This window comes from Semicossyphus pulcher, unplaced genomic scaffold, assembly GCF_022749685.1.
Source record: "Semicossyphus pulcher isolate SPU_LCO1_2020_fin unplaced genomic scaffold, fSemPul1.0.p SCAF_26, whole genome shotgun sequence".
In the NCBI taxonomy this organism is placed as follows: Eukaryota; Metazoa; Chordata; class Actinopteri; order Labriformes; family Labridae; genus Semicossyphus; species Semicossyphus pulcher.
The window spans coordinates 5,570,887-5,595,092 of record NW_027211700.1 but is presented as its reverse complement, the minus strand read 5'-3'; the positions used below and the strand labels follow the sequence as shown (position 1 = coordinate 5,595,092).

Below are 24,206 nucleotides of genomic sequence, written 5' to 3'. Positions count from 1 at the left end.
GCGCTTGCCAACAATCTGTGAAGGAGGCACACTCTCCCTTTGAGGACGATAAACATCTCCCACTGCAAACTTCAGAGCTCTAATGTATGCATGCCTCGTGCTGGCCGTTTCTCCGGAAATGTGTAAAACACCATTTGGCTCAACATTTTCTGTTTCTAAAACTGTCATTTTACCCCGACCGCTCTCTCTCCCTCTGGTCCTTATCAAAGACTCAGGACAATCAGGGATTTATCGCTGCTGGAAGTCAGCGCAGGAAGCAGATGTTGTTCTGATTAAACACACACACACACACATGCACCGCGCCAAGTGAGTGGCTTCAAGGCCTGACGGTAGTTGAGGGCCAAGTCTGATAGTCCACAGTCATGATATCTGCTGAGCATGTGCTACAGGGTTGGAAACCTGCCAACAGACTGGTCATGTTCTTCCCCCTTTTGTGTGTATGTTTGGGTTACGCAGAGTGACAGTGACAAATCGAAAGGAAGAGCGAGGTCAAGCTGCCGCAGGATGAGCTACTTTGACCTCTTCTTTTTGTTGCGTAACCCCTCCATTACTTGCAATCATATAATGCAGCAATCAATGCGGGATAGTTAGGTAATGATCTCTCCTCTGCGGACTTAATGACAGCAATAAACTGGGAATATGCTGAGTGAGTGTGTGCGTGTGTGTGTGTGTGTGAGAGAAAGAGACGCAGGAAGATCATCATATTGTTTCTACTTTATTAAGAATGCACTTTGGCACCCCTTTATTTTCTTCACTTTAGGCTATTATTTTACAAACTAGATATAAAAGGACATAAATAAATGACATAAGTTACATGTACCTAGATCTCCAAAACAAAAAAAAACAAGGCCAAAAAAAAAACATGATCATGTCAAAAAAAAAAAAGTACAAAAAAGATTGAGAGAATGTTAGATCTACATGGCTAGATCATATGGCATCGGAAGGCATACAATGACGAACATTAACTCTTGCTTTTTGTTAATTTTTTTTTTTTTCTTTTTTCAAATCGTCCAACATTTAAGTAAAGGAAAAAAGTATTTTACAGTACATTCTGGTTTCCTTCTCCTTCCCAACATGTCTTGCATATTTCCACACAGGTCCTTTTTTTTCCGATAGATAAAACCCAAAAGAAGAACGAATTGCCAAAATAAGGGACAGAGCAGTACAGCTGTATTAAGGACGGAGGTGTTTCTGTATTATATGAAGCGTCGCTTAAAAGCTCGAAAACATTCACATAAGTATAGTTTAAAGAGATAAGGGATCAAAACGAACATCGTCCATTGGGTTAAACCTGTAGCTGTATGATGTGCTCTGGAAAAAAATAAAAGTAACCAACAGTTTTCCCTTCTTAAACACCTTTATCCACACTTTGATCCTTTGTTTGCGTCATTTTAAACTGCTTCCATTTCCGCATGGTTAGAGATGGTTCTGATATTTCCTCCTTGACCTTTTCACGAGCTCGAAGAGTCCAAACTCAGGAGGCTTTGAGTCCACACTGCTTCTGCTGCCGTGTGTCCGTTTGCAGTCGCAGCCAAAGCAGAAATGGGTTTCATTCCAGAAAGCGGTTTTATAAATGCTGCTGCTGAGTAGAGTTCGCACGACGGGAGCGACACAGCTTACGTTTTTTTTTTTTTTTTTTAGAGGACTCAAAAGCAAAAAAAAAAAAGTCCAGTATTTTTCTTTTTTATGTCAAAAACAATACATCTCTGTTATCTTCTCTTCCTCCACAGTGGCATGAAAACAGACACAATTACTGATAGTACTTCAAAGACTCCGTCACTCATACAGCCACACACACACACGCGCACACACACACACACACACACACACACGTCATCGCATTCGCACACTCAAATCAAATGTTTGTTACTTTACATGCAACAGAAAAAAAAACAAAAAAAAAGACACAAATTCAAATGAAACTTTTCAAAATAAAAGTACATTATCCGCTGGAGCAGGCCTTCTCGATTATATTACATTCTTCTTATTGTCTCTTTTATTACGCTGTTAAATCATTCATAGGGATTCCAGGACATTGCCGGGTGGCCGGCAGCATGTGGTGGTGACAAGTTTGTCAAGTTGACGTGTTGTGACGGCGGACGTCCCGGACGCTTGGGTGTGGATTCGTCATCTCGTTGTGTCGGAGGGGGAAGCAGGAGGAGGAAGACAAAAGAGGAATCAGAGGAAGAATTCTGATCATGGCGAGCGAGGCTGGGATCCGTCGGGATGGACGGCAGCAGCTGGGGAGAATGAAAAGGGGGGAGGAGAAAAAAAGAGAGGCTGCATCAGTCATGGTGGTTTTGAATGTAAACAATTTCTACTTGGCATGCAGTCCTGACCGACAATGCTGCAGCTCTCCAGCTCGGCCCAATGGAACATTCGACTCATCTGCTAAACAAAATCGAATGCCAAAGCCCGAGCATCCAGAGACCGTGAGCGGCCGCGCTGCAGGGAGGAAATATGGATTTCGTGGCAGCGATGTTTTAACTTGTGCGCACCACATGTTGTTGTGTGTATATAATATATAAAACATGCCCTTGATTTATTGGCCCACATTGAAAGCACACAAATAGACATTTAACTAGCCTGTGTATTAGATAAATACTCTTTGTGCAGAGTGAACAGCCAGTGGAGCCGCACTGTGTGTTTCTGAGCTGAAATAAATCCTTTGTATGGACTTCAACATTCCTCAAGCAGGAAAAATTGATTAATTACACCAAAACGGCTTTAAATATTTACTCCAGCTTTTGTTTCATGTTCGAAAAAACCTTGTAGAGACTTTTTAGTTTATTTGTTTAACATGAAGTTAATGGATTTTTGCTTTGTGCTGCTTTTGTGCTGTTTTGATATAAAAAGATTGAGCGGAACAATAGAAACACCTCAAATTATAATGAAACACAATTTAGAGCTAAAACTATGATTTGGCCTTTAAATCAGAAATTAATCTCATTTTGATCATCAATTAACTGTGTCATGTCGAGATTTAATTGTGTTTGGGGCTTGTTTTTTTTGACAGTTACAAAACATTACCGGCCCTGCAAACGGATCTTTCATTAAAATCAATTTTATAGATGAAACAATTTATTTCGGAAATAATTAAAGTGATAATCTTGAAGATCTGTTAACTCACTATCTATCGCTGAATGAGGTAACACAATGGTGATTGAGCCTATTGCCCACTGATGAAAGCCTTTGCATTTGCAGTATTACAGACTGGGTGTCTGTGGCGACATTCGCGGAAAAAATTACAAGTGGTGCCCAGTTAGTGACGCGTTTTCCATCTCCCAGCAGTGGTTGGTCTGCCAGAGAGGGTAGGCGGAGCTAAGCGGCTGCTTTTCCGCTCACGAGTTACAACCGGAGCCAACCATGGACGTCACACATGCAGCACTGTCTGGATATCTGGGAAGTGTGCTCCCTGCAGTTACCGTTTATCACCATAGGTGCCGCCAAAGAGAACGAAACTGAGATCTTTGATATTTTAACTTTAATGTGCAGATTAATGAGGATAATTTGTTACAAAAATCACCATAAAGTTGAACATGAGCCTCTGTGAACAACAAAAAACTGAACTGATCAATTAAATCTTCATGGAGGTCATAACTGTTGTATTTGACACTTCATTAGTTACAGAGTGTGTCACAGCACCTAAGTGACTAAGCGAATGAAATAAAGCAAATGACTCAATGGCGCCACATTAATTAAACGTATAATTTAAGTGGATGAGAAATGAGCTGAGTTAGGCCATGCCTTGTAAACTTGTGGGCATTTGTGTGAATAAATAAGGATCTACTACTTAGAGCGTTACTTCTACATTATTCCTGGTACAATGACAACATATCGGTGTGTTGGCTCAAAAAAAAGCGTCTCCTAAACACATCGTCTCCACTTCCTTGAAACAGCTTCAGAGCTGTGTTGGGCTCTTTTTGGCTACCTGGAAGTCAGAGACTGATTAATTTTCCTCATTAACATGCCAGCGTCATGAGGCCCGCAGACTGATCACAGACCAGTGGCTATTGATCTGCTCTGGCTGCCTGAGGTGGTGCGACCGGCTTGTTAATTAACACAGATACTGGAGCTGAGGGGGCAGTTATGAGAGAGGGGGGGGTGCTAATGAATCTTATAGGCACTCTGTGGCTAGACACAGATTTTAAAAGTACACTGCAATAATAAACAGAGGTTTAATCCAATAGCTGTTTTTGTTTTGTTCTAAAACGGCTCTTTGTGCTGAGTTTAAGACAACAAAAGAAGAAATTGATGCTCACCTTGATGATGGTTTGAGTGATCCTCCGTCTTCTTGTTTATTTTCTTGATGATGATGCTGATGCTGCTGATCATCCTGCATCCTTTTTTGTCCAAATACATCCAGCCAATAAATTCCTTCATATTCGCGTCCAACAAACAAATCAACTGGTGCAAACAGCTGTCCATCAAAGCGGTGAGGAAGCGTGGGCGGCTCCTGCAGTTACAGGGGGCCGGGGCTTTGAATGGAAGAATCCAAATAGCGTTTATCTGAGGTGTAGGAGGGCATTTTTTGGGAAGACAGGGGAGTGGGAAGAATCCTCTGGAAGATCAAAGACATTCTCAGCAACGTCCTGAGGGCAACAAAACAGCGTTCTGGGAGAAAAACAAGGCCAGAACAGAGCCAAAAACACAAAAAGCTCCTCAAAATGAGCCCCCCGTGATCCGCCATCTCCACTTGGAATTCACCCCTCGACCTCTCGTTGATTCACTGTTTATATTTGACCGTCAGGATCCTCCATATTGTTTGCGAGATATCAAACAGATCCAGCTGAGAGGGAACAATGGTGGCCGTGGCCGCCCGCGAGTCCCACAGAAACAACTCATGTACAATAAACACAGTCACAGGAAATCAAAAAAATCTGCTCCGCGGATTATTCCAGAAAGAAAGTTCCAGAAACAACACTCTGCCCAATAGGAGGAAGAAAGGTACGATTCCCTCCCTGCGTCGCTTTTCCTTCCAGACCGTTAAAGGCACTCCAGATTGGCCTCTCGGAAGCACTTTTCCAGCCGTCCCTCCATCTATCCGTAAATGCTGCAGACAGAAGCGTCCCATTCTCCAAAACAACACAGAAAGGGCAGGGTAAAGGTCTGATTTAAAAAAGTGCCATTTTCACCACTTTTTTTCTTCTACATCAACATCTTCTTTTCTTTTAGATCCAATTTAAAGTGCATGGATGAGGTAAACTATTTCTTCATAGTTTATTTGTCTCTTTTTTTATATTTAATCTTTTTTGTTATTTATTTATTTTTTCATAAGAAACGAAGTCGCTTTGCTTCCTTTTCCTTTTGCTTTGTTTAAATCTCTCAGACGGGAACCATTCTGCCTTGCATCTGTTGCATTTGGGACAGCATTCCCTGGACGCTGTTCAGGATCTTGTTCTGATGTGCTGCCGAGGAGATGCCTATGCGAGCCATGTCCCTGAGAAGGACGAGAGAGAAGAGGCCTTTTTAGGATCGGGGACAACAAAAACAAACACACGTAGACCTGATTCACATGATTAATTTTACAGCCGTCCAGTGGAAACTGGCTCGACAGTTTAACTGCTGAATAAGGAATTTCACTTGCCAACACAGCACTCCTAATCCTGTAATCTTAATAATAAGTGAAATAAACGTACATTAATATCACAGACAATTGGCAGAGACTGAGGAACATTTCACACATGTACACTACAGATGTCACAGACTGATTCTGCTTTTCGGGGAACACACATCTTTTCTTTGCTGCTGGGATTTAGTTTAGTCAACCCTGCACTATAAAGAAGGAGCTAAACCTAACGGAGGGATAGCTTAGCTTAGCTTGACTAAAGATTGCAGGAAGAAACAGCTAGCTAGCATCGGGAATTACTTCAAATGAACAGCTTATCTTAGCTTTAGTAAAGATTGTGTAATTATTTCAAGTGAATACGTTAGCTTAGCGTAGCTTAGCTTGACTAAAGATTACAGGAAGAAACATCTAGCTAGCATCAGGAATTACTTCAAATGAACAGCTTATCTTAGCTTTACTAAAGATTTTCTTATTATTTCAAGTGACTACGTTAGCTTAGCTCAGCTTGGCTAAAGATTCAAAGCAGGGGTAAATTGCTAGCTACCTGTTGGAGGTAGCCGATATCACTTAACTACATGGAAAGCCACAATTCATCTTTACATTTATATTTGTGTTTAAATTAAACTTAGAAGGGTTGTAGGCCGATTTCTTACCATTGTTCATATGTTTACCTGGGCTAATCTAAGCTAACTAGCTGCTAGCTGTAGTTACTAAAGCTAATAGAGTGTTCAGCTGTATTTCCACCCCAAAAAAATATATTTTCCTATTCCTTTAAGACTTGTTGTTTAACTTAAGTTTTTTTTTCTTGTTTTATGATTATTTCTTGAAAAAGTTGTAATCATAAATTGTAGCAACCAGAAATATTGTTGAATATGTTAATCAGTAAAACCTCTTTGCTCTTTTCTTATGGCTTTACTTTACTGAGTCTTAATTTGCTTCATCATCCATAACTGGTGACAAACATTACAGAAGATATATTCATCAATATTCTCTACTCACTCTTGTGTCATGTGGACCACAGCCTCTGGAGAGGTGTATCCAGCGGCGGTGAAGTTGTCGCTGTATCTCTCCATGCCGATGGCCTGCAGCCAGTCCTCCACTGTGCCGATGGCCGAGGACGCCTCCGGGCTCCCTGGCTCCAGCAAGGTGGTGTTAGGCCTGATGGGAGGCGGAAAGAAGAGTGGAAAATGAATGAGGTGAAGCTTCTTAACTTCTACAGATTTACAGTCAGTGTTTGATGCATCTGTACGTCCAACTGTCTGTGGAAGTAGACGATAAAAGTTACATTCTGTTTGAGTGCTTTTGATTTAAAAGGTAATGATCCACTTTCTTTCACAGCCTGGAACACCATTGATTCATGACAACTATTACAACGACAGCATAACAGGAATTAGAGTTTCCCTGATTCCAAAGGAGCTGTAGCATCAGAAGTGCGTGACACATACACCTTGTGTGATGACAGAGCGCTTCCCACAAGCTGTAAAATGCACCACGCTTCATTTCTCTCTAACTTCTCCTGTCAGCAGCTCTGACAGGTTCTGCTCCGTTTTGTGTCCCTGTTTTGTGAGTCCTACCGCAGACCCAGCCAAGGCAAACACGGTTCCTCTTGGGTGTGACCGACACAGCTAGTTGAGCGTCATTTTGCAGAAAACACAAAACCCGGCCGCACTTTGGAGAATTTTACCGCACGCTGGAGTTCGTCCCCACACTCAAATATTCAGCGGCAGAGTACCTCTCTCTTTTCTCACGTCTTACTTTCTTTTCCTTCAGTTTCAGCAGCGCCGTCGGCCATGAAACATTTACACAGGGCCGGGGAGTCTGAGACGGTGGCGGTGTCGTCCCGCTCTACTGACTCTCTCCCTCTCTCTTTATCGCTCTGTCTTTTTTAAAAGGATGTTGAGTTAAACTGTGAGAACAGGATGTCAGACTCTTTAATAAGTCATCTCTCCTCAGTAGGTGGAAAAGATTATGCACGGGGATCCCTTTTTCAGAGACACACACCTCGCACAGACACACATTCCCCCTTCCCTCTTGTAACTGTAAAAGCTGCATTTATAGGACTCAGCTCTGCTAATTACTCCACAAGGACTCCCGCTCTTGCTCTCACTGTGTCCCATTAGGTGAGTGTGTGCGTTGCATGCGCTCACACACTCATTAAAGTCAAACAGACTCCCACTGGCCTGCGTCGAGTCTGTAAACACACGTAGGTCATTCTTAACACGTTTAGCCGCGCAGAGTAATGGTGTCGGAGCCGCGGGGTCATGTTTGTTTTTACCTCTGCGTTACGTCGTAATTCTCCCTCCTGTTAGTGCGGCTGCATTCCTGATTATACAGCACCATTAAAGCTAGTTTGCAGACAAATCCATTATGAGGGTGTTTGTGCCGAAAAGAGACGCTCGTTGCCGGTTGATAATGTTTAATGGGAAATGTAAACAGGAGCGAGTGTGTTTTTTTTTCTGGTGTGAGAGGTCGATTATTGCGTACAAATTAATTGTGCTGTTAAAAGGCAGCATATGTAAGTGTTTTAACATAACACACCTGCAGGTTGTAAAATCCCTCAACTTTTCTTTACTTTTTAAAGACAGACGGAGCATTCTGTGGTTATATCACACCCACAATCTGGTCATTTTTTCAGCCGAGTTCGCATCAGTACGGGCTATAATCACACTAATTTATGCAAATGATTTGTGAAATAAACCTGTATCATCGTGTGATTTGTTTGACCTTTTCATTTTGGTTAATAGCACAAATTTATAATAATGTCGCCTTAAGTTAGTAGAACATTTTTAAATTTAGTTTAATTATAATTAAAGAGCAGCTCCAGTCATGTTTTAAGACATAGAAAATGCTCCGCTTGAAATAATAAATTGTGTCTGATGTGTTTTTCTCCACAAATTAAGTTTAATTAGCTTGTAAAAATCCTCCCAAGGCATCTCCTCCTTCTCCCTCATTAAAAACTCCTGAATCTGCATAGGCCCCGCCCACTATGCAAATTTCCAACCGCCCCCTCCGTCGCAAAAACAAAACACGTCCCTGCCGTTGTTTAGTGGCAACTTGTTGAAACTTAGTTCGCTTGAAATGTAGCAATTAGAAGTAGTAACGTTACGATGACGGTTACAGCTGGCTCGCACATCGCCAAAGTGGTTGCCATAGGTTACACATAATGATACGCATAGCGTCGCCCTGTCCATTAACGGGATTGGCTCCTTAGGTTTGTGACATCTCAAACCTGCCAATCTGAAAACGTGTTGTTCAGCCTGTCCTTGGTACACTGCAGTTTAAAGCGACAGGCCCAGCCATGGAGATGACTGCTGATGTTGTCCCTGATATGTCTTGTAGCACATGAAGAACACCACATGGAGATGTTTACAAGGTTAAACACTTGATGTTCACTGGAGGGTCTTTAAGTGTTTTTAATTGTATATATTGTGTATGTTTAACAGCGCAAATCATTCACTCTGCAGGTTTCCAAATGTTTATAAATGTGTCGAAAACTCTTAAAGACATTTTTAAAAACTGTAATCCAGTTTGTTTAAAAGCAGTAATTATATCTTTTTACACCTGTTATACAGGAATCATATGTGGAGTTATATTTAAACCACATTCTGTGATTGTGCCACACAGCCTATTTCTGTTTTGGAAGTGTTACTTTGAGCTTAGTGTGTAATCATATTATTTATACTCAGAATATGTGAAATAAACTTGTATAATATGACCCCTTTACAATAACGATGTGATTTTCTGTGGTTTGTTCGACCCTTTTACACCATATTTATTGTGCATGTTTCCGTCTCCTCTCACCTGACAGAGGCCTCGCCCCCGGTCCTCTTCAGGGTGTTTGGGTTGCGGATCAGCTTGTCCAGCATGTTGACAATCTGTCCAAACTTTGGCCGGTCGGCCCGCTCTCTCTGCCAGCAGTCCAGCATGAGCTGGTGAAGCGCTACGGGGCAGTCCATGGGCGGGGGCAGCCGATAGCCCTCATCAATAGCCTTGATCACCTGGACAGAAGATCAATGCTGCTGTAAGTCACTTTGTCCCTGAGTTTGTTCGTCTGTTTGATTACAGCTGATGTTGTTTTTTCCACTCATTTCATGCTCATAGTTTAATTTTTAATCACCTTACTGAAAGGCACCTACGCAACAACTTTATTTACACATGAATTAAATTCTTCATCATTATTAGTGGCACAGGAAATGGAAATTCAGTGCGTAATGTGAAAAGGTAATTTATTGCTGTTGTGTTATCATGTGTGTGCGTAATTCGATTATATAACCAAGTTAAAATGATGAAGTATCTTTTAAAATTGTTTCCCAGTACACACGCAACTGGGACTTATTGTTTCAACCCTAATCAAAGATTCATGAGTGCCAGCGTATAATTAAATTCCTGCAGACTTACGTCTTGGTTGCTCATGTCCCAATATGGTCGCTCTCCGTATGACATCACCTCCCACATGACGATGCCGTAGCTCCACACGTCGCTGGCCGAGGTGAACTTCCTGTAAGCGATGGCCTCGGGGGCCGTCCAGCGGATGGGGATCTTCCCTCCCTGAAATGGAGCGAGGGGTTGATTAATGAAAGCTGACAAAGCCGACAAGTAAGGTGACACGCAGACGGACCGCTGGTTCAGCCAGACACATGCTCACCTACACACACACACACACACACACACTCACCCTGGTGGTGTACGCAGCCTCAGGGTCGTCCTCCAGCACTCGGGACATGCCAAAGTCGGACACCTTGCACACCAGGTTGCTGTTGACCAGGATGTTGCGAGCCGCCAGGTCGCGGTGCACGTAGCTCATGTCTGACAGGTACTTCATACCTGATGCAATGCCACGCAGGATGCCGACCAGCTGGATCACTGTGAAGCGGCCGTCGTTCTTCTGCAGAAAAAGGAAGGTTTTAAAATGTTTATCATTTTATCTTAATGGCATGTGATTTGTCTTGGAGTGTGTTTAATTACATATTACACATACTATTTATTCTTTGCCCCAGTGACAGTAATACTTCATCATTTATGACTAAACTATCTGAGTTTTATAAATGGTTTGTAGCAAAATATATTATGTTTATGGGGACATTTATAAACTACAGTATAGCTTAGTTACATCTTGAGAAAGATGGGTTGTAAAACATCTGTATAAAAACAAACAATCAAATTCTATTAGCAGTAAAAAATGTAATAAATGGTTAATAACACATAATAACATGTAGCTGTAAGTGGATACAATTTTTTTAGTAACCGTTGCACCTGTACAAATCATTCAGCGGGAAGTTTACAACTGTCATAAATGTGTTCAAAAGAAGAAAGCCGCTTTCCCACTGGTCAAAAAACCAGCTATCCGTCTTTTTTGCTCAGTGGGAAAGGTTCCAGTCGGCATTCAGACCCGGGTCAAATAATCTCCGGCGCTCCAACATACAACGGCAAATTTGTTCTTTGTGTCGTGCAAGATGCAGCAACACCAGCAAGACAGTGAGATGAGAGAGCTTCTTCTGATCCGAGGGGAAGAAGAAATAAGGCGCGTTTGTGACGTCCGACAGTGACGCAGCCAACAGGAGTGTACTCCACTGGCAATGGGAAAAGAGACAATCTGCATTTATTAGCGGGTCTTCCCGGGTCTGACAAACCTGCGTCGACACGCTTATTTTGGTAGGAAAGGGGTATAAGATTAAAATTATATTACAGAATGTTACTGGGTATCCATAAACTAGTTCTGGATGTATCATAAATTTATTGTTGGCAATAACATCAACATAAAAACAACCTTACATTTCTAACTCTTACAATCGTGCAGAATGTAACTGTTGGGGAGTTCGGGGAGGTCTGCAAAAATAATTGTGATTTTTGCACCACAATTTATGCCGAGACATGAAACACTTCTCCTCTCCAACCTTCCTCTCCTTGCTCTAACACTTTGCATATTTTCTGCATAAAGTAGCGAAGCATCATCTAAAACTAGAAGCGCAGTGAACCCTGAAGGTAAAACCTGCACCGACCAATCACCTTGTCGGAAAAAACAGTAAGTCGATCAAGGGGAGGATAAAGATTAGGGCGAATGTTTGTGAACGAATGCTTGTAATTTCGGGGGGTGACATTACAGAGATAAGATGGGATCAGCCTGCTACGGTTGTATCGCACACTCACACACTCGCACACATGTGTGCAGACAGAAATGCATGACTGACCCTCAGGAATGCATCCAGCGATCCGTTTTCCATGTACTCGGTGATAATCATCACAGGCTTACCTGGAAAGAGAGAGAGAGAGAGAGTGAGAGAATGAAAGGCAGATGATTATAGAGGTAAACGATGCACATCACAGCCCGACACAGCAGGGAGGTTCTCAGGGGAACGTGTGTGTGTGTGTGTGTGTTAGACCATCCATCTCTGTCCCGTAGTGATTTAATTAGCTCAGTGTTACGGTTGCCCTGACGTCTCCCTTCTTTCCCTGCACATGCAAAGGCATCTCTACTGAAACACAACACCACTACACACACACACACACACACACACCAGCTTGTGTTTATGCAAATATGCACTGACGTTGGTCGCATTATCCAAAGACTCATCACAGGCCCCCTCCAGAATCCCTCTGACTCTCTATTTATGTCACTCACTGTCCCTTTGCCCTCTTTCTCCTCTGCCAACTTTGGACGCATCTGTCACTCTCCTGCTAGCTTCCTCTCTATTGCTTTCTTTTTTTTCCCTCCCTCTCTAAATACTCTCCCTCACTCTCTCGTACCCTGCGATCCCTGCCGCTGCCACTCCTCTCTGGCCTTTTTCACCCCATCCCTCTGTCTTCCCCTCTCCGTCTCTCTTGGGGGATAGTCTGTGTCTTTATCTGAGCCGGGGCAGGCGGCGGGGAGGGTGGACATTCCCTGGTGGGTCTGTGTCTGTCTTTGTCTCCTAGGATGAGGGGGGCACAAGGAGAGGAGAGGAGGAGTAAGGAAAGGAGGAAGAGAAGGGAGGGTGGCTTGTGTTTGTCCCAAAATGGCAGCAAGCTGGTGCCTAACTAGCCATGGCAGCAACACATGGCGAAAAAGTGCTGCCTTAAATTCCTCCTAGAACAGCGCTGCTCTTTGCATTCCATTTCAAGTGGCACAGTTAAGGTGGACTTAAGAGCTTATTGGGTTGAAGAGAAGTGCTGACTTTAAGCGAGCGCCCTGAGGGGAGGTTGTGTGAAATCTCTCGTGCACTCCAGCAGAATGCCGACAGCAGCAAAGAGCCAGCCGGGCGGTTGGCAGCTGAGGTCTGGAAGGTGAAGTTCCTCCACTCCACAGCGGGCCTCTCGCCGTGCCAAAAGGCCGTCAGTCACCGCCTTACCCGCCGCGTGATTGGCACTCCATTAATTACTGGGCGCTCCGGCGATGCCCCAAAAAGAGGAAGTGGAGTTAAAGTTTGGGGAGAGCTGGGGCCCTCTTTGTCAGCCATCTTTGTTCCCTTTGTTGCGCGCCTCTGCCCCAGGGCCGCTGGTGATTGACAGCTCCCCAATCAAGTCTGAGGAGCGTCTGACCTGCGACCTTAAACTCTCGCCTCGGCAGCCCCGCCCTCTTCCTCCCTCCCCATTTGCATGCTAATTCCTTGTTTACTGAATACGCCCTGCCGCCTTTGGCAATGAACTCTGGGCGAGGGCCCCGCCAATGGGCCGATTATCACCTGCCAACAAAACGGGGGCAGGGAGGGAAAGAAATGCAACAGGGGCACAATATTGGGGGAACGTTGGGCAAACGCTCTCCAGAGGCCCCGGCGTTTGCGGCTAACAAAGATCCTGCTTTTAAACGCAGATCGTTTTCAAATTAGCACGCTCTTACTTCATGTAAATGAGCTGTTAAACATATCACGTCTGAATTTGAGCTCTAATAGAGGCCAGATTTTAATTACACACTAGCATGATGGAAACATTAAGTATACAGGCTTCAGGATGGTGGACTCCAGCCAGCAATCCTCAGTGAGACATTTTTGCACATTTATGTATTTCAGTGCCTATTTGGAGTCCCTCCATAATTAATAAGGCTTAATTGGCTCTGTTGGACATGCCAGCAAACTGAGGCCAGATTGAGAATTCCTTTTAACTTGATTGTAATGGAGACGGGAGTGCAATTCAAATAATGGATTTTTAATAGATTCTACTGACACTCTCAAGTGTAGAGGACTAATTTACCCAAACCTTGTGTCAAGCTCTGAAAAGCAGGAGTGGAAGGAGGTGGAGTGGGAGTTATCGGATGATCTTCCTGCTTTGGCTCAACATCTTTTCATGTCGAAATCCTGTCACTGCTATCTCATCTGCTTCTCCCTCATCTCTCTCCCTCTGTCTCGCTCCGTCTCTTCCTTCTCAAGCCTCCGGTTCAGCAGTTCCACCTCCCTCCACTTTCTCTCTGTCGTGCCCGCTGTTGTTCTCCGTCTCTCCTCCGATCCATCAGCTCCTAACTGCCTTCCCGTCTCTTTTTCTCCGCGTCTCTATTTGCACCTTCCCTGTCCGTCGCGTGTCTCCGGTTTCTCTCCCTTCCTCCTGTCCATCTGTCCGCCTTTTCTCTCTCGCTCCCGCTCGGCCTCTGCGAGGTCTGAGAGGTCATTCCCGGCGCTGAGAGGTGTGATAGGTGATAAGCAATTCAGCCTGTGCTGCTGTTCACTCTCAGCTCCGGCTGGGGCTAAGTGTATGTGTGTGTGTGTGTGTCCAAGAGTGAGAGACAGTGTTATCTAGCGCAGATAGGGCCGGGCTGTTGTGTCACGACACATTAAGGCACTTCATCCATCTAACCTGAGCCCGATCAGCTATGGTAGCACTCACGCACACGTGCATGCACTCAAAGGTGCGCAGACGCAGACATGTGCCGACAAGACATACACACACACGTACTTCTGGCTGAACATATAGCATCAACAGAAGGTCTAAAGGGTCGAAAGAACCAGAGAGACGGACAGGAGAGAGTGCCAAGGGCAGAGCGAGGGAGATTTGGTCGGTGCTTTGTGGCCGAGCGGCAGCAGATAGAGGAGGGATAGGGTATCACTCCCTAACCCCAAACACATTTACTGCTGACACCATGATTAATGAGCCCGGTGCCACGCTACAGGGCCTGTTCCTGGACCCATTAGACCCCCTCCTCAGCTACCCCCAATGTTAGACCCCTTCCATCTGGACACAGACCACCTGGGGATACCCCGGATGGGACTTCTGGACAACAAACATGTGCAAGAACACAAATCTACAAACGCATTAATGCTAAAACAAATCTATCATTAATGGTTGTGTATCCGTCGGCATCCACACGTTAAAACACACACCGCCCTGCAGACACACACCTTGTGCGCCGCCCTGCAGACACACACACCTTGTGCACCGCCCTGCAGACACACATCTTGTGCATTTAAGAATTGGTTTGTCAGTACATTCACCCTTCTCCAAAGTCACCCAGAAACCTGCAGACGTAGCTTATAATGATTTATTGTTACGTTTTTAAACGGAGAAATGGGACAGAGAAAAAGAATGTCCTCTCTGTTATTATATTAGTCATTGTGTGTAAATGGGTTTGTGTGTGTGTGTGTGTGTGTGTGAGAGCAATTTCCTGTCGCAATTTAATTTCGCCAAAATCGTTCCTTTCTGCCGTTTGAGAAATCCTCCCCCTTCACCTTTATTTGTTAAAAAAACTCATGCTTGACGTACATTTAGTGACCACGCCCTCCAGGTGAATGATGTTCGGGTGGTCGAACTGGCCCATGATGCTGGCCTCGGACAGGAAGTCCCTCCTCTGCTTGTCCGTGTAGCCGGCCTTCAGCGTCTTGATGGCGACGCAGATCTCTCTCTTGCCCGGCATCTTCAGGCGGCCGCTGCAGACCTCGCCGAACTCCCCTGCAAGCACACGGCCCGGTTAAAAACACGGAATGATGAAACAAAAAGCACTCAGAGACGACAGCGCTCCGACTATAAATCACATCACGACGGGAGTTTGTGAGCGTGTGTGGCCGTGTGTGTGTGCAGGTTAGAAGGGGTCCATTTTTAACATTGATCAGGGTCTTTAATCCCTCGCTCCCCCCCCTCCCCTCGGCCGCTGGAGCAGAGAGAGAGGGGAAATGGATATTGATTCTTCCTCTTTATTATTTTGTCATTGGATGACTTTTCTGTGGCCACAGGAATAGCTCGGACAACATATTCAGCCTCCCCTTGTTTTCTTTCTTTCCTTTTTTCTGATCGTTGACCTCGAGAGAGGCAGACCAACTGAAGAAAACGACTTGTTTTATTCTAAGGGAGTGCACATGAGAGCATGCACAGCCAAATATGACTCACTGAGAGACACCGGCGGCAGAATATTTGCATGAAACGAATACCAAATATACGATTATCCTATTAGGTGGATGCTTTTATCCAAAGTACGGTACATTATGCCTTCCTGCAAAGTCTTCCCATAAAGCTTCACTTATAATAATTCATTTAAAAAATCACTAAAAGGACTAAAAAACAAAACGGAGCTCCTCACCGATTCCAATAACTTTCTCGATCTTGATGCACGAGGCGTCGATCTCTTTGGCGAACTCCCGGACGGCTTGGTTCGGGTCCTCGTAGGTAAACGGGTCAACGTATATTCTCACTCCTGAGGAGAAAGGAAGGAAGGAAGGAAGGGAAAAAAAGAAAGAAGGGAGTGAAAAGTGAAGGTTAATTCATTCCGGCAACTACACTCCATCTGTTCTTTATTTCCATCGTGCTGCAGGCAACACCGCCTTCCTCTGTGGAACCTCTCCTCCTCCTCCTTCCTCCACTCCATACCTCCCTTCACACTCTAACTCCTTCGCTTCTCATGCCACTACGGCTGACTCCGGCGAAGACGGAGCTCATTAACTTGAAATTTTTGTGGGACACGAATAACAATGCTGATGACTTGATAATGAGGTGTTTGGAGCATGCGAGTGTGCAAGTACATTAACTTCAAAATAGTTTGTGTTCTTTTTTCCCCTCCCCCGTTTTATGGGCTTCATTTGCGGCTTAGAGTGCATGCACATGAACACACCTGACAGCGCTAATGTTTTTCAATTACAGAGCGTGTGGGTGGAGTGTTAAGTATGAGTTACCTTGATGTAAGTGCTTCTCTTCGTCAGAGTCCTGCTTGGCCTTGCTGTACTTACTCCTTCTGGGGGCAAAAACAGCAGGGCGGTCAGAAACACAGCAGGAGCAGCACATGCAGATTCTTGGTTTCAAATGTCAGAGAGGATGTGTCAGGATGAAAAATAAAGCTTCTGCATCTCATGGAAAAACCCCAAATTCAAATAAGGGAACACAAGACACCAAACCCACTTACCCCACCTTATGTTGTTCTTTTAAATGTGCTATGAATGGTAAACTAATATAGCGCTTTTCTAGTCTTCAGACCCCTCGAAACGCTTTAATACTTCATGTCACATTCACCCTCTCACACACGGACGGCAGAGGCTGCAATCAGGATCTATGCACATTCATACGCAGTGTCTTGCCTCCTGGAGGTTCCTGAATCTCGACTGGTCCCAACAGGTGAGCGAGCCTTTGCAGCTCGAGCCCCACAGCTGTGGAAGTCACTTTGATCGTCTGGCTTTTTCTGAACGTTTGCTTTGTTTTACCTTTTAACTAGTTTTTATTGATGTTTGGGTTTTTATAAATAGTTGTCTTTTGCTTGATTTTACGATGTTTTAATTGAATTATCATTATTATTCAAACCAATATCTTTATTCATACTGTTTGTACATATTTTCAAGTTTCCTGCACATGTTGTTACGTATAGTATAATTTGCATTTAATGCATATGTTTTTAAGTATTTAAAATGTTCTTATAATTTCTCTTTATTTACATTTTTATTCTAAAATAACTGAAACACGACACAAATTAACTTTGTTGGCGCTTGGTGACTTCATTCCCTCCTGTATTGATAGTTGCTTGTGTCGTATTAACTCTCAGATGTACGTAGCTTCGGACAAAAGCATTTAAGTAAACTGAGGGTGTTTTACGTGTATTTGTTCATCGTGGTATTACCACCTAAAGCCAAACGCACCCTCTGGCTCTAAAGGTCTGTGAACGGCTCGGAGCCTAAAGCATCAAATCAATCCGAGGAGAGATGCCCCTAAATCCCTCCGAATCCCTCCGGCAGCCTGACACCTGTGCTTATATTGACGTGTCGGGTCAGTAGTGGAAATGACCAGATGCGCGAGACATTGTCCTCCTCTGTGCTTGTGTAATGATGGTAAACGGCTACGTGATTACAGTCCCTCCCCACAATCACAGGACGGCCGCGGCAGCACAATGACAGTGGCCGTCACGCGCATATAAAAAAGGCAGAGGCAACCACCTGCTTGGCCGGGGAGAGAGAGAGGCAATCACACGGAGAGGAGAGGACACACACAATCAACAGCTTCCTTCGCTCCCCATCATTCCCAGAACACACATGCAAACAATGCTCTGGTTTCCATATAAAGAGGCACACTCACATATGAAGGCATCAACTAGAGCCATAAAGGGGAACACACACATGCAGGAATCAACACACAAACCATTAATGGTCCCTTCCCCCACACATAGAAACAATCCTTTTTTACATAACGATATGCACACACACACACACACACACACACACACGCACACGCACTAGGGGAGTGTGGTTAACACCCTGAGGTGAGGCAGCCCCATCTGCATGTAATCCCATCTGTGTGACGGTGCTTTGTCCTGCTCTCTGGTTAACACCCTGAGATTGGGTCACTGCAAATCCACCTGATGCCTCTCCGTCTCACTCTCTGTATTCTATCTCCTACTTTTCATTGCCTGCTTATCTCATTGTCCACCTTCCTATCCCTGTCCCTCTTTTTTTCTCCCCTCCTCTCTTCTCATTCTCTTCACGGCGGTCAGCAGGAGAAAATAACTGGCGGCAGGATTACAGCCGCCAGCTGAGCGATAGAGGGAGAGGGATGCGAGGGGACGGGGAGCGAAGGGTCGCTGATTGCATCGCTTCAGCTGTCGGAGCCGTCAATCACGTCTCCGGTGTGGCGAGTCATCACTCATCTGACGCGAGCGAGCCGCGCTAGCTGTCTGAATCAGTGTGTGTGTTGGTGTGTCTGTTTCCTGACAGCCACTTCCCCGCTACTAAGCAAGACATCCCTCATCTGTGCGGAAAGAGGCAGAGACGGAAAGCAGAAGGGACAGACGGGAGGAAGCTCACCTCCTGCTGATGACGAAAGCACTGATGAGGATGATGAGGAGGACCACGCTGCCCACCACGGACACCAGCAACACAGTGGAGTTGGCCCCATCGCCTATAATGGGAGCTGGGACTGGGGGAAAAGGAAGGGAAGATGGGGAGGGAAGAAAAAAGAGGGAGGAGAGAGGGGGGGAGCGTTGGATGGAAAGGAAAACAAAGTCAATATCAAGCGCCGGTATACATTTTGTGTTTGCCAAAGTCATTGACAGCCCCTCCCACTTCCTCCCCTCGTCCCTCTTCCTATAGACCGCCTATTGAAAGACAATGAAGGCCCATTAGGATGTGTGCTTGACCAAGTCATTATCATGCGCTGCTGTCTCTATCTGCATTACAAAGGGGACATCTGGACTTCACAGTAAACTGCCAGACAGTGTCATTGTGCATCAGTCTTTTTTGTGGCTGCTTCATTGCGTCACATGTTAATATTTGGAAATGTTGTGGCCTCCGTTTCCATCTAAAATAATGTTTGTTGTACTAATTTGAAGTCTTGGAGTTTAAGAGTTGATATACCCCTTTCCCACAAAAAAATCAGCGCGCTGATGCAGGTTTTTCAGACCCGGGAAGACCCGCTAAGAAATGTTACTTGTCTCTTTTCCCATTGCCAGTGGAGTATCCTCCTGTTGGGCTCTTTTCTGCTACGTCACCGTCTGACGTTACAAACATGCCAGAAACGATAATACACACAAAGAAATTGCATTATTCTCTTTGGTAAGCAGCATGGAGGCCAGTGAAGATGTTGTGGTGTTTATTGTATCTATTACTCATTCAGTCTGTGTAACTCGGCGCCGGCAAATTTGGAACGATGTTCGAGCGCTGCAAATTTGTAGCTGTGCGCATCATAGCATCGTGCCGCAAAGGGGGCGGAGATTATCATGTCGACCCAGGTTTTGTGTTCCTATCACTGCCGATCGGTGATAAATACCCGGACTACTGCAGAGTCATTTGACCCGAGTCTGAATGGCGATTGTAACCTTTCCCACTAAGCAAACTGAGCGTAAGCGGGTGTTTTTTGACCAGTGGGAAAGAAACATTCAACACCTTTTATCTGCTTTAAAATTGTAACATTTACAGCTACAAACAAGAAGCAAAAGGTAGCCACCAGCTGCTTCTCAACACAGATATCAGGTGTAGTATCATTCTTCAAAAACCCATATAGGTTGAACCTTAGCTGGCACATCCATTGAGACTCATTGCAACTTGAATAATGGAAGCTACTCGAGTTGCCAGTCAGGCGCTGGGGCACAATATCATTTATCTTTTATAGACGACAGCTATTTTGATTAATGACGCTATGATGAAAGCCAGAAACTCGTAAAAGATGCTATCATCGCTTTTGCAGAAACGGGCAGGAAGCCTCTCTGGCTCTACACCACGCTGATGTCATCAAGGTAAGCCGAGCGAGAGTCGGGTGGCTGAACTCACCGGAGTTGGTCATGAATTCAAAGGGCCCGCTGAAGTCCCCGTAACCGGCCGCCGTGCGAGCGCGCACATGGAACACGTAGGAAGTGAGCGGCGTGAGACCCTTGATGTCCGTGTTCCTCGACGAGGTTTTTATGATTCTGTAGCTTCTTTCGTTTTGGTCCTGAGGACAGCACACAAAGAGACAACAATCAGATGTGTTTTCATACAGTCTACTGACACATAACAGCAGAGGCTTCTCGTGTGACCACTCACCTTCTCGTAGTACTTGACCTCATACTCCAGGATGACCCCGTTGGCTCTATCCGGTGGCTGCCAGGCCAGTGAGATGGTGTGTCTCGTGATATCCTTGGCCTGGATGGAAGTCACTGGCGAGGGCGCTAGTGAGATCAAAGGCAGACAGAAAAACAAATTCAGCCCACTGCTTTCTCAAAGTCCCTGATGTTGTTTTCAGCCTTGGAGACACCACGTCTCTTTTGTGTGGCTCTCCTAAATCTCCCACTCCTCGGTCCTGCTGTGAAAGTCAAACGCTGAGCCAGGCCACAAGGCAATCACTTCCATTTGTCTTTCAACTTGGCTTTCATTCAAAATCGGAGGCGTCACAGAACTGTATGACCGCACAGCTGATTCACAAAAGCCAGAGTGTATGGCAATGCTTTTTTTCTACATGCTGGCAAAGAAAAATTGGTCCAATTTCCTGCTCGCATTTTTTCCTACAAGCGAAATAATGTGTAACTTCATTTTCAGCAGATACTCAGGTCACCCTGGGAACCCCACGCTGCTACAAAGTCCGCCTCGGAAAGCTCGAAATGAGCTCGACGCCTCGCTTTTTCTCTCGTCTTCAAGAGAGCAAATCAATTGGTTTTCATTAAAGCTCCAGTGAGCGATCTTATCTCCAGCCCTTTCTGCCGCAGCTGATAATGAGGCCATATTTCAAGCAGCCGCGCTATCTGCGTTCAGACGCCTTTAACATGTGAAGGTTAAAGCACAGATAATGGCTCACACTCGTCCCCCCCTCCCTCCAGCGTGGAACCGCTGCACAAATCAAACCTCTATCTTCGGGGAGCGTGACAACACTAAAATTGGGTCATACACACTCTTGACGCTACAAAGAGAAAGTCATAGGCGAGGGAAAGATAGTGCTGTAAACAGAAAAACACTCGTGTACAGATGGAGTTTTGAGCGCAGAGGAAGATATATGGTGGGGCAGGTGGAGTTACACACATGAGAACAAAGGTTGCACTCAACGCAGGTATAGAAAGAGAACAAAAGCAAACACACACATCTCCAGAGCCTGCAATATTCAGGTGGAATCCCTCAAACATGAACACAAGTGGCCTTTACATCCTGACCCATCCCACAGAGCAAGAACAAAAACATTTCCCCTGATGCCCAGGTAGCGCTCGCTAAGTCGTCTGCTCTTACAAGGAGCGAGTCTTTGACCTCTGGTCCTCAGAGATACTGTAACCTTACTCGTTCCAGACCATCTGCCTTTTAAAAAATTACAGTGGGATGATTAATGAGGGGTTCGCGGTCCACCGATTATGATTGGATTATCTATGACATTATATACATTCTCATCACTTTGACCAGAGGCTCCAGGGAGCCTAGTCTTCAAGCTAACGCTAACAAAACCCTGCTTTTAGCCGGGGATTGAGTTCAAACGGGCCTGGAATTCAAGCACCGGCCGCAGATTGAGTTTCAGCCGGGGTGAAGAAGCTGCAGTGGGAGGGGGGGTTGGAGGGGTTTGGACTGGCGGGGGCTGAGAGGGAGATGGAGAGGGATGGGATTGCAGACATCTCTTGGTAAATAGATTAACCCAAGGTTGTGTAATCCTGTTGGCCTAATGTGTTGCGTCTCCGTTAAACAATTAGATGGCGGCCATTTGTATCCCTCCGATCAATCTTCCCCGGCAGCAGGAGCCAATTTGAAGGCCCTCCTGGGGCCGAGCGAGGACGCTCTGGCTCAGGAAGAAAACCCCTGAGAGGTCACAGGCCTTCGTTCCCCCAAGGTAATCCACACATCCATCTTTCCTCCAAAGATGACAGATATGGCAATTTAATCTTGTTCTCCTCCTCTTGTTGCATTTTTATTTTTCCCTCGACTAATGCGAGGATAAAGATGAGTGATTTTCTGAGTGGTCCCTTCTGAGGTTCGATACGTGAGAAACCAAGGTTCAGAACGGCCCAGACGTGAAACAGGTGATCCATCAAGGCCAAGTTTTATGACTTATTAAAGATGAATTAGTCTGAGGAATGCTTCAAAACAAAATCGTTCGCAGACAAATGTAAAATATTGTCAAACCATGCGTGCACGGTGCGGATGTGCAAGACTAAACCTGACTGCCTGAACGGAGAGAAGTCTAACCTGAGGCTGCAGCTCGGGCAGACAATGCTAGACAGGCTGGCACCGCCGCAGATGAATTCAAATATTTGGGGGCAGATCTGTAATTTCTTACTGCCTCCTGAGCGCGTGGGCTCCAAACGCTGCTGGAATAATAAGTGTTAGATGCGATGAATATTCAAATCTCATTTCAGAATTGTGCGCTTAAAAACAAGTCTTTCACAGCCTGCAACACATGCAGTACACACACACACACACACACACACACACACACATACCCGGAAACACAAAGGACCTCATTACACAAACAGAAAGATAGAAACTCACATACAGCTCGTCCCATTATCTCACACCGACAGCAAAAAAACTCAATCATGCCACCTTTATATATATTCTAATGAGTAGGAATCTGGCAGAGGAAAATAGAGTTCTGGTTGGGTTTGGTTTTTAAAAAACACAATTCCAGGACAATAGTTTGTCACTTTCTTTGCATGTTTGCGATGTTTTGTCTGGAACATAGTTTGTGAAGTGAGTTTGTCTTTGCAAGAAGGTTTGTGTTGCGCGCAGCAGCTGTGGTCGGTGCGAGCAGTCGCGCCAAAATGCAGTCGATGCAGTTTGACATTAAAAGAGACAGGGGCCGCGGAGCACATGTGGTTGCCAGATATGAGCCTGGTTGCCAGATTGAAGTCGCTCGCTTGTGCTGCTGCTTAAGGAAAAATAGCCGGGGAGGGAGCCGTTTTTCAGGGTGTCGAGAAAATGGCTCCTTCGTACAAGATCCTTCTCCCCCGCCTATAAAGTCTGCTTCCATCTCCCCGAACACATTTCCACATGTACGTCCGTCCGATTTGCCAGAGAGATGGAAACTCACACACATGTGCTCTGACAGACGTGCCCACACACACTCTCTCATGCACTAATTCACTTTTAGTCACCTAAGCTTGCCAAGTATTTGGTATCGAGACATAAACACCTCTCACTCTCTGACTCGGTCTTTCTCACACACAAAGTGCTTGATCCCATAAAGGGGGGGAAAAACATCCATTTACAGCCAGGGGTCAGTTCAAAGCCTGGACATCCCCCCTCTCTCGCCTCCCTCTCCTCATGCAGCCGGGGGTGAAAGGGTTACAGCCCGGCCGATTTACGACTGTGGAATTGTTCGTGGCTAGACGTGGAATCTGACCTCTCGTATGCACACACACACGCCTGCTGGTCACGGATGTGTGCGCGTGCAATTTAACAACACTCATGTCTTAATTTTCTTTCCTGCACCTTCATCAATTTTCTTCTCACAAAAAAATGCATAACGCCCTTCCAACCTGCCTACCTCACTCCTTCCCCTCTAGCCGAAATCTGAACTTTTATGGAAAGGCGGCGGCGGGGGTATCTTTTCCACAGCACTTATAAATCCTAATAAATCTATCATAATAAATGTGTAATCCACGGTGTCTGGATGAGGGGAGGCGATACAGAGAGAGGGACAGCCACAGATGACTGCCTGGATTACCAGCGGCTGAAACCAGAGCTTCCAAAGCCCCTACCGAGCATTAGCAGGAAGAAATCCAATCAGTCTGGAGCTATTCTCTTTAACACGACACACACACACACTAGAAGAGACACGCACGCCCGGAGACACATAGAGGACATTGTTTGAGAGGCAAACGTAT

General features: G+C 45.2%; 1 protein-coding gene across 3 annotated transcripts in view; it reads right to left on the bottom strand.

Annotated features, from left to right (window-relative positions):
* Positions 1 to 694: 694 nt before the first annotated feature.
* The window catches only part of epha4l (eph receptor A4, like), a 58,793-nt gene continuing 35,281 nt past the window's right edge, over positions 695 to 24,206 (bottom strand). The window contains exons 6-18 of one of the 3 annotated variants that reach the window (XM_069676564.1): positions 20,455 to 20,579; positions 20,203 to 20,362; positions 18,742 to 18,853; positions 16,633 to 16,691; positions 16,044 to 16,157; positions 15,233 to 15,418; positions 11,758 to 11,819; positions 10,245 to 10,454; positions 9,968 to 10,117; positions 9,371 to 9,567; positions 6,569 to 6,727; positions 4,263 to 5,440; positions 695 to 2,240 (exon numbers count right to left, since the gene is read on the bottom strand). In XM_069676564.1, the coding sequence (XP_069532665.1) occupies positions 5,326 to 5,440; positions 6,569 to 6,727; positions 9,371 to 9,567; positions 9,968 to 10,117; positions 10,245 to 10,454; positions 11,758 to 11,819; positions 15,233 to 15,418; positions 16,044 to 16,157; positions 16,633 to 16,691; positions 18,742 to 18,853; positions 20,203 to 20,362; positions 20,455 to 20,579 (1,649 nt within the window). In that variant the 3' untranslated portion in view covers positions 695 to 2,240; positions 4,263 to 5,325. The remainder of the gene's footprint in view (positions 2,241 to 4,262; positions 5,441 to 6,568; positions 6,728 to 9,370; positions 9,568 to 9,967; positions 10,118 to 10,244; positions 10,455 to 11,757; positions 11,820 to 15,232; positions 15,419 to 16,043; positions 16,158 to 16,632; positions 16,692 to 18,741; positions 18,854 to 20,202; positions 20,363 to 20,454; positions 20,580 to 24,206) is intronic. The other 2 variants (XM_069676565.1, XM_069676566.1) reach the window with 2 other exon arrangements.